The following is a 17232-nucleotide window of genomic DNA, read 5'->3' on the forward strand; positions in this document are numbered from 1 at the left end:
GAATTTGATGATTTTATAAAATTCGCAATAATCTTTTATTAAAAACATTTCATTTAGACATTTTTTTCAGTGCAATGTGTCTAGGTATCATACAAATGAATTTATAGCTTTGGTGTATTTAAAAAATACTACGCTAGCGCCATCTGTTATTATTTGTTTAAAGTTATATTATTCCTTTCTCCTTCAAGTCATGCTCGCGCTATGGAAAATAATCATGACTTGTCAATAAATTTTAACATAAATGTTGTGGTTTAAAAAAAATTATTGGTAATTTTTTTGAAAGCGAAACTTGTTGAACTCTACCAAGTTACCTACAAATATGATTCCAAAACCATAATACGTAAATAATATTTTCAGTATCAGTTCAGGTATGATGTTATTTTTGATCGTTGTGTTCTATGTAATATGTGCATTATTGGTAGAAAGTCAAAGTCTTGACATTGGTAAGTAATTGATTTTTTAAGTTAACTTTTTTCATCTGAAGTAATCAAATATATTTGGCCATATTCTTTCACCTTGATATTTTATAATCGATATTGAAACAAATTATTATTTTGGGTTTGAGTATGTGGTACTTCTATCTTATTTTTGATCGCTTATCTATGGTCTATTTTATATATTTTTGATTAACCATTTACCGTTTACAATTTATTTACCTATTTATCTAAGTCCGAGTCGACTGTTCAGCGCCATTGAGGAGATTTTTCACGAAAAAGGCGCTATATAAATTAGCCAATTATTATTATTATTATTCGGTACTCGAACCTCTGAATAGTGGCTATGTATCTGATAAGTTAGCCAAGTTTTTTACCTATCGTCAGAATGTATTGGTTTATTTATATATATTCGTTAACCTATGTATAAGCTAAAAAAATGGTGAATTACCTACTCACATTCATTTTGCACAATAATCGTATAAAATTATATTTATTAGGTATATAATTGACATTAAAAAAATAACCTTGTTAGATTATTTAATAAAGAAAATTCTTTTCTTCGAGATTAAATATTTTAATTTTTTGTATCACCTGATGATCTTTTTTATAATTACTCTGAAGATAGAATGGCTTGTGCTTAATCTGCATTCAAAAAATAAATTAATGTAAATAGTTATAGTTTTAAAATAATGTTGAATGCGTTATCAAGACGTGCACCCTAAGTTTTTCTCTTGAAATTGAGCGGGAAATTTATATAATAATAAAATATTGATAATTAACATCATTTATGTAAACGTACTTGAGAAATTTTTGATTTATTAACATTGAAAAAATATGTTTCCCCAAAGTTAATTAACATTTTTTTTAATAATAGAAGATACAATATAATAAAATAATACGTGACAATCTTAATAACCTAATTACAATTCCCGGTTAGTGGAGAATTGTCCTCGAGTCCAAGTGGGTAGTTAGTCAATTTCCTAATTTTTTAATTTTTTATTATTATTATTTAATATTCTCCTATAATAAACAATTGATTGTGTATATGGGATGGGGTAATATTTGTTTAGTTTTTTAGATTTATTATTCTCAACTGATAATTTAAATATAGGTAAGCAAGAAAGCTTGTAATTTTGTTCTTGACATATGTTATTATTTTGCAGAAATTTTAATTTGTTTTTCCGTTATTAAATCCTTATTTAGATGCAGTTAAGGTTTCAAACATAAAGTAGGAGAAAATACGTAAAATACAAAATAAGAATAAAAATACCGTTTAATCGATATAAAATTACTGAAAATAAAATCAAATAAAGCAAATCAGTTTTTTTACATATTATAAAACGAAAAATGTTTTAAAGACTTTTATTAAAGAATCTTACGACTATACGGATTTCTTTACGGCTTTTGGTAGGTTATTATAATTTTTTTTCATTTATAAAACACGCTGTTTAGTGTGCATGTAAGTTTAGTTTTGGGAAGCCTAAAAACTCAACTACTTTTATTAGAATAATTGAATTGAACATTTTTATGACACATAATATTAGTATGCAGATATTTAGGGATCACGTTATTTTTCGGCTGGTAAATTATTGTAAACGTACACGCCAAACGCGCGTCCAACATTTGTACACGGTTGACATTTGTCATATGAGAACGGGTCGCTTCTATGATTCGTTCTTAAGTTCAACAGCTCGGCTGTGGAACGAACTGCCGGCCTTTGTGTTTCCTCCCTCATACAACACGGGACTCTTCAATTCTAGAAATTGATTATTTTTGTTGGCTGTACGTAGGGAAGCTGCACCTCACATGGACCTTACCTAATCTAACCTAACCTAACCTAACCTAACCTCACCTAACCTAACCTAACCTAATCTAACCAAACATAACCCAACATGGACGAAAGTTGGTAAAGTAACCCAGAAAAAGAAAGTCTGGAGACGCCTTTGTCAAAGCGGCAGGTCTCCGAACCGAATATGATAAGTGGCAGAAAATAAGATTGGATGATATTACCTTGGTGTTTGGAAATATAGTTTTGGAATCAAAAAGTTAATAAAGGGGATTTTTTTGACATTAAATCTATACTTTCATCATTATTTGGTGTACGAAGTACACAATAGAGTCCATGCTGATTGTTTTACTACTTTATCTTCGTTAGGAGAGTATTGATAGGAATACATGGGTTAAATATATTTATAAATTTTTATCTAGATATTCTTCCAAGCATTTTTTAAATAACTCATATAATATGTAGAATAATATCATACGTACATATATAAGTATAGAGAAGTAACCCCTTGAAACCCACTTAAATACAAGACTAGCAAAAATTAAAAAAATTGCAACAATATCAAAAAAATACTCGTTTCGCTAATTCATTTTATTAAAAATGATAAAACATTTGAGGGAAAAATTTCCAGTATTTCGATGATTCGAATTATTTTTCAAATTTTGTGCATCGTTCGATTCCCACCTAGGCGTTTAATTCTCAGCCTAAGTAAATCCTCGATCATTTCACAAACAACCTTTTCAACTTAAAATGAAAAATAGAAATAATTTGTAATATAAATATTGTGAATTTATGAGCAAAATCATTTTAAAGTCATTAATTTGTATGCTTTCAACAAGTTTCTTATATCATATTATGTTTATGTTATATACTCAAAGGAAATAAAATATAATAGACAGATATATTATTTAGAATAATTTATTAAAAACTGTTACAAAAAAATAGTACAATAAAATGAAAATAAAAAAAATAAGACAAAAATAGATAAAACAAAACAACAACAAAAATAACAACAAAAAAATCAGGAAACAGAAATTTAAAATAAATATACGAGAAACAAGGAAAAAAACCACAATAAAACATATTAAGAAATAAGACTAGACAAAATTAACGATAGGTAGATCAAAATAAAAACGAAGAACTTTTTACAAAACAAAATAAGAAAGAAAACAATGTTAAAAAAAGTTTCATAAGAAATAAAAAAAATAATAATTAGAAAATAATATAGAAAATGAATAACATCGTTACATTTCTGCGAACGGTAAAAGGAGATAAAATAACAAAAAAGATAAAATAGGAACGTAACAGATTTATGGTAAATAATATTATTCTAGTAAAATATTTTATAATTTTTTAATAACACTAAAATAATTTATTTTTTCGTATAAAATAGTGGAACTTGAATATTTTGGTTTTTAATATTAAAATAAATAAACAGCCACGCTTCAATCACGTCAGTAAAAATAATAATAAATTAAATCATCCATCCATTAAATGTTGATTATGCAAATAGCTGTCATTTAAACAAAGGGTTTAAAAATATAAAATAATAATAGCATATAATTGATTTTAAGAAATAATAACAATCGGCCAAAAGAAAACGAAGATTAAATAATAAAATAAGCATGTAAAATAAACTGAAAATTAGAGCAAATATTGTTAAAGCAAAACAAAATCAAAGAAAAATATAATAATATAGTTTATAGGTACAACAAATGAAAATATTACATGATACTGCAAAAGTCTTTTGACAATTTCATTCATTAGAGAAAAAAGTAAAATACAATGAAAAGAAAATCAGTGATAAAATAAAATAATGGATGGAGTCAATGACAGACTAAAAATAATCAACATTCTAACAGACTGTTATAATACTGTTCTTCTAATTTTTCTAATACTTGTACTTATTATTCTTCTTTCAGATGCTTTGGCAAATCTATGTTCATGGCCCTCCCGTAGCCAGAATGTCCATAGCCAGAGTGACCACCGCCGCCGCCACCACCACCGCCATGAACATCTTCATGGCTTGATGAATGACTGTTGGAATGAGAGTACACTGGCTTGGTGACGATCTCATAAGTGGTGGACTTGTGACCTCCCGATGTCAGGGACTTGAGACCGATGATTGCAGAGAGCATCAGGGACATCAGAGCGGTCATCAGAGCTTTACCGGCGAGCAAGGCTAAGGCACCCATTCCCAAAGCTCCAAGTGTTCCTGTAAATATGTTGAAAGATTGATTACTGTCTTGTGTGGATGAGAAACGGGTGACAGGCGCAGGTGTAATTCGAAAATGGTGGATTGCCGTATGTATTCTTTACGGCATCGTGTAATCGTTTTAATAAGAAAACGTAATCATTAAAACATTAAACTTTATACCAAGAAAACGGCAACATTATAATGCTAAATATAATTCCTCACCATACTCGGTAATACAGGGAATTAATCAAATGATTAAAATCATACAATAAAGAAATGGTTTCTAATGCCTTTAATGAAAATTATACAGAAAATTATAATGTCTGTAATGAATTTTGAGTGACTTTAACACGACATGTTTGCTGAAAAATGTCTTGATGTTAGCCAACCTTTGACCGACATCATATATAACCAAATAAAATGATCATTTATAAATAAATAGTACTCCGGTCATTATCAATTTAGGAGCGCTCTAACTGATTTGGCCTTTACAAAATAATGTAAAACAATTTTTACTTGCTACAAACACACAATTGTTATTTTCAACAATTCTTTAAGAGTCGAACTTTATCGAAGTCGATTTTGGTAAAGATCGATGCTAAAAGTTATCGTGGTTCTCGTAAGTGTAATACAAATGTGTACAAAATTAATAAAATAACAGTTTTTAACCTGTTAGATTCGACTGTATTATGATATAATATTATATCAAGTGACTCTAACGGAAGAAGATCCGCTGCGTAGCATTTTAAAACGAAACGTAATTCAGGATTTGCGTCCAAAATACCCACTTCCAATATGCATATTAAGACATTTTCTTAACGGTAAACAAGGTATTCAGAAACAAATTGAAATTTGTCCCCTCAAAGTGAAATTAATCAGTTAAAAACACTAAAACTGAACAGGAACAAACAACTAAAAGATTTTTGACATAGTTATCAGGGTACAATTATAGCTGATGCAATTTAAAACAACGATTTGAGTCTCAACAGCTGTTTCTCATTAGGATTGTACAGAAAATGTCTATGGGAGAAAGAGCAAAACTGTCTTTAGGTTAATCGAAATAGCAGTTTCTCATCAGTATCACATGGAGAGTATCTACCGCTCTCGGAGAAATAACAAACTGTCTTTAGGTCAGTTAAATTGTGTACCTAAAAGAAAAAAAGAATCGTATTTCAATGTCTCCAGGTTTGAACCCTGAATCAACCCTTTAGAAGTAGTAAGAGTAAGTACAAGTAAGAGAAGGACAGAAAAAAGAAAAAAAATCTTAGAAAGATGGAAACGGTATGTTTATTGAGATTTTTCAACAATAACTAAACAACTTTTCAAGTTAAAATGGTGGTGTTTCTCGATTGTTTCTCGGATGAAAATACAAAAATCTAAAGTCAAAACTATTATTTGTTACGTATATGTAAATAAATAAATTTTCAATTACTAAAAATCTCGTTCTTCACTAATTGCTTTGTAATTTTGACAAATCGTTGCATTCGAATACGCGTTTATTTTACATAAGTATATTATATAGATGTCACCTAAGACAGGTAAAAACATCATTTTTTTTAGAAAAACATCGCCATCTGTTGGACGTAAAAGCAACAGGCGCTATTGTATTTCTATTTGCACAGACAGACAGAACCACAGAAACGATACGGGATCCAGCTAGTATATTTATATAAATAAATAGAAACGGATTCATTCACAGGCCTCCATGCGGTCACGCCTGATGAATGTCGTGATCTTATTCGTGTGCAAATAAATGATCCCATTATAATACTGCCTTTCTTTTCCACTTGAATTGTCTCGGAAGTACATCATAGGGAACGTAATCATGTAAGGACAGTTGTTTCCATGTGCAGAAAATGACATTATATTACGATTGCCATGAATGATATATTACGTTTTGTGAACAAATATTATTTTTCTAAAGAACGTAATAATTTAGATGACAATAAACATTCAAGAAATCGTTAGTGTGTAAGAATTTTTAAAATTTTCTAACGAAAAGCCTCGATATTTTTTGTTAAGAAACTGTATAATTAGGACACGTTTTGTGACCAAAACGATTCAATGCCTGGAGACCCTTTATTAATTTAATATATTATAATTTAATTTACAACAAAAAGTTGTGATGTGTAATTATTATAACGCGTGATAGGTGTTTCGCCTTTCGATAACATTACCAAAATGTAATGCCTTCGAAAGGTGAAATAGCTGCCAAGCGTAATAATAATAATTACAAAGCTTATATATCTTGTTATAAATACACAATATTTTTCAAATTCAATAATAAATTAAGCTTGATAAAAATAAACAATACTATTTGTGTACTGTACATATTCGACCAAAAATAATCTCGGAAGAACCCCGTCACTGCAAGTGTCCTCCATTGCATTCAAACCTCCGTAGAAATACACCTGTTAACTAAACGTGAAAGTAAAAACCATTACGATTGTACCCGACGAGTTTTATTTTAAGTACAAACGATGGTAAAGAAAAACCATTGAGAAGGTTTGCAGTATCATTTGAAGGCACGTTTGTAAATTATGTAGGTTATTGAATGTCTTTCACGTTTATTTCCATTGTGAATAATTTTTTTGGTTTCTCGTTAAATCGTTCATAATTGGTTTTAGTTGGACGATTAAAATTTAAAGATGGTTTGGTTTTCGTGAACGGTGAATGAAAAATATTTTAAAAATTTTACGCACGAATACAAAAGAACTTTTATATGAACCATTACATTCTGAATAATGATTTTTATTATATTTTATCGAAGCTGCCACTTCTTGGAAACTGCTAGTTTAGAACTAGAAGTTTTTTTATTATTTTAAGTTAACTGCTCTATCTGAAAATATTCGTAGTAGGTACAATCGGTACTATCGTCTCACTCATATTTTCAAATTTATTTACGATGTTAACCAATATTACGTTTTAATATTGGTTAAATTATTCGAAAAAATACAATTTTCATAACTTTGTTGACTGACGTAATATTAAATGAAACAAAAATTCACGTGTTTTTGTTTAGTTTATAGTCACCCTGAAGCAAAACTGGTTGAAAAGTTCAAATAAATTAGTTGCATAAAAAAAGGTTTGTTTCATAAAAAAAGACTTCATTGCGACAGCAATATTCACACGATATTGTTTTGGAGGTTAATGACAGCAATATACTCACATTTTAAAGGATGATCAGAGTACCTAGCACGGTCGATCGATAAAGGTTTTATCGATAATGTCGGTAACTTGTCGTCGTTCCCGAGCATGACAGCAGATCGCAAAAGCTAAAGCTAGTCATCAAAAGATAAATTAAAAGGTAATATCCTTGCGAAAAACCACGACAAACTGTAAAAATACAGCATTTTCAGATTAAATAATAAAAAATTTCTATGTAAAATATTGGTCTAGAAGTCAGACCTATCTACAGTTCCTAAATACAATATTATAGAACTCTTTTACTCTGAAATTTTTTAACGAAAATCTTCTTGAATTTAAAATCAGGGTCACGTTGTACTACCGCAGAAAAAACAAAGAAAATCAATTATATTTCCCACGCTGCAAATTGTACATGATCAGGAACCCATCTATACAACGCAAATTCTCATGCGTAACGCGGAAAAAAAGAGAAAAACCGACAGCAAGAAATCAACAGCGACACAACAGTAGCTTTAATAGCTATCCATTAGGGTGGGCCGTTAATGTTTGGGAGGTCTTTCTTTTTGAAATGTCCAATTTAGAATAGTCTACTTTTTAATTATCAGATTCAGAAGTACGTTTGGCCCTTCATAGAAAAATTAATATAAAAATGAAATTTATGAATTGAAACTGCCGTTTATTTTTTTATAAAGCAATTTATCATTTCAGCAGTTAAGTACTCGAGTATGACCAACAATAAGTTTTTCATATATTTTCAACGGTTCTGAATTTTTTCTTATCATTATTAGAGTGGTAATACTTCGAGTACTTCCCTGGTCAAAGATCATTCATCATTAAGAATTGATTTTTTGTTTCTTGAAATGGATTTAGAAGTGTACAAAGATCATATTAGAAAAATCAGGTAATTCGCAATGTTCCATTTCCCTATATCTTCCCCTTCCCACCCCTTTCAAGCTCATAACATTGGGGATCCCAATATAGGGGATGCTATACTGCCGCGGTAAGTAAAAAAAACAGTAATTACCAAGAGTAGTAAAAATTTGTTAAATTTATTAAGTTAAAGTATTGAATTTGTTATGTTTTACGTAAGACAAAAATTATAATTTCAAGTTTTTCGTATTTAAAAAAGATGACATTTATTTCAATTCTATCGCAATTTCACCCCTTTTGGTAAGTAAAATACATTTTTATTATTTTTGTGTGTAAAAACACAGTTACTGCGTTGAAATTACTGCATTTATATACAAAACTACGAACTTGCTGTGATTTTATCTACCATCTTGAAATACATTCTCACGCAATACTGTTTTTCTCTCTATTTTTTTTTTTTTTTTTCTTTATATGAATACCTCACAAGAGTCCCAACTGCTCCCGTCTGGAGCCAGTGAGACTATGGCATCCCCAATTGGGGGATGTTGTGAGGCTGAAGGTAAGTGGGGAAGGGAAAGAGGAAGGTGGGGAAGTACCTGGCTATTCAGATCTAGTCACTAAACACGGCTAAAGCCATTTGGAGCAACGTTTCAATTCTGAATGGTGGTCTTACACCAGGGCGATACTGGTAGTATCTTCCACTCTGGAACGTGCCGCAAATATACTATATATTATTTTAATTAATTAATTGTGAAATAACACAAATTAATCAAATAAAATTTATTTGCGCACGCCGGGTTCGAACCCGCGACCTTCGGAATGGCAGTCCAATGCGTTACCACTGGACTATGCCGGCCGTCGAAGCTCTATAGCGTCGTCACGCGGAAACTCGGCGTCAATAAATAAATTTAATGCAATCGTACGGTCCAGAGTGGTAGATATTCACAGTTTTACCCTAATGAACGACTACCATTTAGAATTAGCACATACGTAGTTGGAACTAGGTATTAAAAAAAAATAAAAAAATCATAGGATGCTATCGGTTGTTAGAAACAGCATTTTAATGTAATTAAAACGACAAAGAACATAAAAATTTTAGGTATTATTAGATTTAAATGATGTTATATACCATATTATACCGACCTAAATGTATTTCTTCCTGTAAATGACTATTGAACTTTGGCCGTCAAAAAACAAATTGTTTTAAAATCTTTTACTTCACGACCAAAAGTAGTTTAAATTCGAAAATAATAAGCATGACGGATGTCCCTACCACCCACACTAATAATTGAGATTGTATCGAAAAAGAAAATTCTTGTGAAAAAATAAGATGCCACCGGTTTACAGAGAGCAGACACAAGGCAAAATTACACTCATTATTTCCGCTTGGGAAATTTATGTCATAGGTGCTACTCATCTGATTGTATCTCTTATGATTCTGTCAATCAGAACAGTTTCGATATACAGGGCGTCCGTGGGTAAAGCGTACAAGCTTCGGGAGGTGATTCATCCGACAGTACAAGTAAAAAAGATGAAAAAAAGAAAATGAAATAAAATTTTTCAAAATTAAAACGTTTTAATGTAGATTTCACGTACAAAAGATGAAGAGTTTGTATGGAAAAAATATTTTTGTATTGAAAAAAAACAACGGATTTCCGAAAAAAGTTATGCGTATATTTTACTTCTACTATGTAGAATCACCTCCCGAAGTTTCTGCATGTTACCCTTGGATATCTTGTATACAGGGTGTCAAGGGACGTACTTGACTTACTTTAACGACTGATTCCTGAGATTGTTTGAAATAAAAAATGTTCGAATTCAAAGATGTTTTTGAAGTTTTGTTTTTTAATTTTTATTTTTTACAACTATATTTTTTCTTCGACATATCGTCACAGGTTAATCAGCCAACCCGAACCTAACTGCCTAGTAACTACTGATTTTTTTAAATGTTTTAAGTTGCAAAAACAAAAAAAAATAATAATTTCACAGGACACCAAAATTTCATTTTCATGTTTTACTCCGAACATCTGTAATCACTTAAAGGATAAAGTAAGTTAAGTGTGTTCCTTAATACCCTATATTATAACATTTTATCACAAGTAAATTGCAATTAAAATGCCTCGCGACACATCTGGAGTAAGAAAATCACTAATCTTGACGACGGTTTTAATAGCGTTTAAGTGTAATTTCTTGCAATTAATTTAATCATGATTGTGCGAGGCTAATGCAGTTGAAGTAATTATAACCTACACTGATGATAATAACAGTGTATGAATTATTGTTGTTCAAAGTAATTCATCATGATATTACACAAATATGGGTGAAATTGAAAATTTTATTTTATTATAAAGATGGATAATTCATAATTGAAACTAATCACCACTTTAAGGTAACGGCAAACTCCGGTGTGGTGAAATTTGTAAACTAAAATCTGCTATGAATTTTATAGTTTGGTGCATTAACATGCTTTAACACTTCTTTGTCTACTCGTCAAGTCGTTCCCTTTATAAAAGACCGAGCACGGAATTTTCTCTTTGAAAATGAAATAATTAGTGAAGACGAAAAGACAAAAATCGAAAAATTATTTGAAAATTAACCAAAATTTCGGGCAATATCAAAAATAAATTTCAACTAATTTAACGACTACATAAGATAACAAATCGGATTGTACAAACGTTATGCTAAAAGCGAATTTTGTCTCACACTCGTCAACGTCAACGGAATGTATATTTTGGGAACGCAGGTTAAATCAAAGTTATAAATTATTAAACGTTGTTATATTGATCGAAATAATCAATCAAAAATATCAATTGGATTGGGTAAAGTTAAAACAAAGTTTCGTTTGATTTGAATAATAATCAGAAAATATTAAGGGTTGAAATAAATGTTTTACCTTTCATCATCATAGCCATGGCCATCAGTCCTCCGTAACCTCCCTTCTTTCCGCCGCCACCTCCAAATCCACCTCCACCACCACCTCCCTTCCTGGCATCACCGACTTTATTTTCTTCCCCACCATCAACGAGTTTCATCCTAAGAGCATGGTTGTCCAAGTAAGAGTTCAGCTTGAACATCAGGAAGGAATCGAGCCTTTTATCAGGATCATTAGGAAAGCTCCTTGCAAGTTCCGCGACTACGTCAGCAGTCTTCACTTTATTTCCTCCGGCTTCTCTAACAACTGATAATCCTGGGAAAATGCTGTAGTCTGAACTTTCAGACAACTTTTCGATGAAAGATACGATGTCCAGTTTCATGCATGTAGGGCTGTAACTGCTTTCACAATCTTTGGCTGGATACCGTTTCGTGAACACTTCTCCCCCGGGAGTCACTTGTTGAGGAGTTGAATCCAATCCATTTTGGTAGGAAGGCTCATTTGTGGCGGCTGCCGAACTGCTGTGCAGGATTACGAAGAAAATAGAAGCTGTCGCAATGGTGAATCGTTCCTTCCAAGTCATCTTGTATTGTTGTATATTGCACTTGCTGTTTGGAGGCGTGTAACTGGATGCTGACTACTGAAGACTGTACTTGCTGTTGCGCTTGGTGTAGCTTATATACGAATGGTTGCATAGTACCGACAGAAGATGCCAAAAGCAACAAGAGTGCAGATCTCGAGTACTCGCGGAAAGAGGTGAATAAAAAATGACAATAGAAATAATAGTGACTCAGCAACGGAGCTTAATGTCCGCGCTCGCATTTTCATACAAATCAAATCCTAAGGCTTGTGTCGCACTTATTTTAGAATTTATTTAGGATTGGAAATAAAATTATTTATTAATTATTATTTTTAGTTAATTATAAATCACAAATCCCACAGTATCCCTTTTAAAACATGTTGATTTAAAAAAAAATCTGATTTTAAAATTGTTCCTTTGTTTTGTGAAAAATAGTAAAATTTATATTAAAAGTTGCTGATATGAAATACTGTTAATATTTTAAAAAATCTGGTCAAATTAATCGTTTTCCTGTCAAAAATGGAACTGCGGGCCTATAACATATGGATTGAAAGAGTTCGTGACAAAGTATCAGTCAAAAACAAAATGTTTTATGCGGACGACGGAACACGTGTTCATACAATGTACTAACATGTATGCCATCATGATATCTATTTAGAAAAGAACACGTGTTCTCGATATATTCCGAATGACTGAATAAGCATGCTTTCACTTTTTAACAGGATCATTTTTACCAGTGAAAAGTATTTTAAGGAAAAAATATAATTGTAGCTAATTTTCACGGAAAAACTCGGTTGTGTTAAACCTACTTGGCGAATTCATTAAAAAAGGACAAACTTTCTGTGTGGAAGCCAATACATAATAGCAGGTTAAACTCTGGGTTACGAGTGCTCTTACGACTGGTCTCGGTTTTAATTCCTGAAATAAAATAAACACAGTATATCGATCTGAATATTATTATATAGTATCGTTAACTTTCTTAAGACTCCACATTTCCATTTTCTACCAAATTATAATAACATTCCCTTGAACATTTTAAGTTCTAAAACTCTTTAAAAAATATCTGTTATTTTTTAATATAATCTCTATATATTTGCCGAGCTGAAAATGTTATTACATGAAATTCCCTCGATAGAAAAAAGATCGCAAGGTATTCTCCAAAAATAATAAAAATCATATTTGGTTCTATTATATAACATATGACAGGTATGAAAAAAATCGCAGTGTTTCTTCAAATGTTACTTAAGATATTTGTGTAGAGAATTTGGTTCTATTTTAAATAAGTCATTATTTATTAAATGTTTTTGCTTACGCCTATTACCTAATTATAATCATTTTTTTATATAAGCGCGTTCCCTCAAACATTCATATTTACATATCTCCCTTTCAAAATATCTTCTTATTGTTTTTGAACTTTACTAACATACCGATTGAAATCACCGCCGAAAGAAAAATACGTTCTGCTTATCAATTTAATACAAACTAAATTTCAAATAGAAAACTTATTTTACAAATAAATATGATGTCAACAAAATATAATAAATCTAACCAAAAGCATTTTCATTCGATTCCAAAGGTTCTTACCTCTTTGCTGTGCCCAACGTCCCCTAACTAGCACGTCTCTTCCACAACTTGATTTCTGACTCAAAATAGCAACCAACTTCCATAACTTAAAATATTTAATCCGAAAATGTGTTCCATTCTGTACATTTTTTTCAATATTTCTGCCTATATCACCCTTCATTACGATTATATTGCCCGATTCACAACACATTTTTCAAAAACCCTCTAGGCGTTAAAAAAAATAAAACAAATTGTCGACAATTAAGTTTATGTTTTATAATAATTAAAAAAAAAAACAACAATATTTTGTCTAAACAAGTAATTTGTTGAAAATCTTTGAAGAATGCAACGCTGTTCATATGGCTAAAACATTTTAAAAACATAATAATCCCTGTAACTAAAGGCTAGATTCCAAATTGGGGTACTTTATTAATCTGAATCCGTACCCCCCTTCGTACCAGTACAGATTATTATCAAACTTTTTAAAAATTTTCAAGTGAACACAAAATAACTCGCTTATATTACCCACCAAATATTACCTACATACATTGGAAATGGTCAATGTTTTGAGTGTTTAAAATACTGTTAAACCAAACTCTTAGATAGAGTCCTTAATACTAGAGCCCGTGGAACGCCATTCCAATTTCGGGGATTGTTCATAAGACTGTCAGAAGTAGGATGGGGGTAGAAATAAGAGAAAGGATGGTTGTGAAGACGCTCATTTGCCTAGCTCTTTCCCAGCAGGATTTTGATTTTGGATGGAGTTTTCTCACAAGGACGAAGCACTGTATATCTTCTACTATGAAATGAAGTGAAAATTCACAATATTTTTCTTAAAATAAATTCCATTGGCACGTGAAATTTTATTTTTTAACCCTATTTCAATAAATAACACAGCCAACATTCACTTAACACTATTTATTATGATTATTTAAAAATAAGCTCATTTGGGTATCAGTTTTGTTTCTTGTTTCCCTTTTCCTAGTCAGTTCGGGGACTCATTCCTTTGATATCATCAGTATCAATAAATCAGTCCATTGCAGGCCCAGCCCCTCTTGTTGCAAATTCTTCCTTAAATTATTATTTATTCTTTAAAGTTTCCTCTAAATTAGTGGGGTGGCCAATTGGGCAGCTCCCTTCCGGAATTTTTGTTTTATTTTTTATGTTTAACGTTCACTGCTCTCTGCTAATAGGAGTTGGTGAGACTATGATACTAGATTTTACTTGCACACGCTGGGATTTAAACCAGTGTTGACCTTATCCTTCAACCATGGAGATCGCCAATTTTGATATTATATTTTTATGCTCTAAAATAATGCTTTACTTTTGCTCAATATTCAGTACATTAATACTATAAACCATTTCCTTTACTGGTTGACATATCTGTATTAATATTTTTATCTTTATATTTTATAAGATTAAAATAACATATATTTTCCCTCTTAATTGTACGTATACCGACAGTATCATTTTCTCACTTTCCTCGCACTTTCTTATCAAAAATATTTGAAAAATTCATTTAGTGGAAATCTACTGCTTTTCAAAAATAAAACTGTAAAACGATTTTTTTTCCATTACCTTAGCGGTAACTTTTTAATAATAAAATATCGCATTCCATTATTTCCCAGTTTTCCAATAGCGGTGCAGCCCACCTTTACTTTATAATCTGCGTCTATTTTCAGACATGGATGCATGCTGTTAAAAAAAGTTTAAAAATCATCAGAAGAACACGCGGTCTAAATGCGGTAAAAACAATTGCTGGCTATTTCGTACCTACCTTCACTAAGCTTGCTATGAGCACACAAAACAAAAGAAAAACGAATACATCGGTGGAAAAGGCGCCAAGAATTGGAACGCTACAAATTCAAAAGATTCCGTCCATTTGGGTAGGTACCGTAAAATAGTATTTGGAATAAGTGAGAGTTTTGGGAAAACCACAAAACGCTTTGAATAAAAATACTTATAATATCTCTGATCGCTGAAATTGAAGAGAAGAGATTGGCTTTTGAGCTAAATAAATGACAAATATTTAGCGTAAGTAACTACATCTTAACACCCTTATATTGCGGTCGCTGGCGTTGCTAAGCTTGATTATGTGGACGTAAACAATTCATGTATTAAAAAATATAGTTATTTCGTTAGTTATTACAATTTAAGAGGCAGTTTTGGGTACCGCCGCCTCGGAAACTATTTATTGTATAACAAACACCTCTGTAATAGGTCACCCCAAGTGGTTCGCTACGTTCGATGACTTTTCAGGGGTGCCCGGGTTCATCGACTGAGGTGTGTCCAGATCTTGGTGCGGATTTGGCTGCCCACCAGCTGTGTGGTGGACCAGATTGGGAGAGGCCAGTTTGGGGAGACCCATCGTCGACCCATAGTCTTGCATTTCAGCGGGAGGGATGGCTTCATACGTTTGTCACTCCTGAACAAACAAACCCCTATAATCCTACCCACTCTCATTCCCCTTTCCTTCCCAAAATTTCCTCTCTTTCCTTTCGTTAAAAAGACCCTCCACACAGCATCTCGAAAGATGAAATAGTCCTTGAGGAGAATTATATGCCTCGGGGCCTCCCGTGTAGGGTCATTTAAAAAAAACCCTTCTTTAAAAGCGTGAAAAGTTAGCAATTTCGTATTCCTTGATTCTCTGATACCTATTTGTTGATCCCTTCATGAAGATTGCAAAAGACATTTTAGTATCATAATAAGATGTACATTACCTTTTTTTGTATTAAATTTTATCTGTTCTGATGATATCAAAATGTATACTTCAAAATTCTATTAATTAGATTTATTAGGTTGTGGATTTTTTTATAATTCTAGTTGCGTTGGCACAGGAATTGCTGATAAAATGTATTAAATTTTCATGACGACAGATCTGACTGTTTAATAGTGTAAAGTGGCACATGAAAATAAATTTCATGCATTATAATTAAAATGATTGATAGAGTTGTGTTCTTCCCAACCTTCCATTTCCTCATCTCCTTCCCATCATCTCTCCGCCTCTCAAGCCGCACAACAAACCCCAACTAGGGATGCCATAGATTTCTTAAATCTCGACAATCAATTTTTCAAATTTATTTTTTTAATCTCAGTTGAAACAATTATTTTTTGTTCTCATTAAAAATCGCTTTTATTAATTTGTGTTCAAAACGCCTATATAAGTTTATTAGAAGCTTATCTGATATATCTCATTCCATTGCCGGTATTTTTTTAGTTCACGTATTATGCTGCAGATTTCCCAATAATCTGAAATGTTCGAATATTAAAATTAAGCTCCGAATTCGCGGTTAAGTAGTATTTGTTTAAAACCGCAGAGATCACCGTAACGAGATGAGTGACCGCCAAACTTAGGTGATGATGTTTCAACAGCTGTTATAATATTTTCACTGGAAAGTAGGTATCGACTACGATATTTTTATTTGACTTTGATAATTACCTCCTCAGTGCAAGAAATATAGTGAAATAGTTAAATAAAGTACCCAATCTTATTTGAAGTTTTCTTCAGAATTATAATATACCCCAGCCTCATTTTTATTCAATGTTATACATTAATTCAAAGTTTTCACTAAGAGAATAGAAAATTCAAGAAGGCAATGTAAGATAACTGTTGTTTACAACATGCCATAGGTCGCCTCAATTGGTCCGCTACGTTTGTGACTTAGCAGGGGTACCCGGGATTATTTATTTTTATTTATTTTATTTTTGTTTATTGCAGAAACAAACAGTACATAATTATATGGATGACAATAGTTACAAAGTTATAAAAGTTAGTATAAT

General features: G+C 31.5%; 1 protein-coding gene across 1 annotated transcript; it reads right to left on the reverse strand.

Annotated features, from left to right (window-relative positions):
- Nucleotides 1-4130: 4130 nt before the first annotated feature.
- Nucleotides 4131-11892, reverse strand: LOC149411585 (uncharacterized). The gene is made up of 2 exons (XM_089646690.1): nucleotides 11331-11892; nucleotides 4131-4438 (listed from the first exon to the last, which is right to left on the reverse strand). Exons 1-2 carry the CDS (start codon nucleotides 11890-11892, stop codon nucleotides 4131-4133), a joined length of 870 nt encoding a protein of 289 aa, XP_089502816.1.
- Between the last annotated feature and the right edge of the window lie 5340 nt (nucleotides 11893-17232).

Source organism: Hesperophylax consimilis, chromosome 25 (assembly GCF_061612785.1).
Source record: "Hesperophylax consimilis isolate HC1 chromosome 25, BYU_Hcon_1.0, whole genome shotgun sequence".
In the NCBI taxonomy this organism is placed as follows: domain Eukaryota; kingdom Metazoa; phylum Arthropoda; class Insecta; order Trichoptera; family Limnephilidae; genus Hesperophylax; species Hesperophylax consimilis.

Coding starts and splice junctions, on each gene's coding strand:
- LOC149411585 (XM_089646690.1), bottom strand. CDS start 11,892: ATGACTTGGAAGGAACGATTCACCATTGCGACAGCTTCTATTTTCTTC. Junction 4,439..11,330: donor CATGGCTATGATGATGAAAG/GTAAAACATTTA, acceptor ACATATTTACAG/GAACACTTGGAGCTTTGGGA.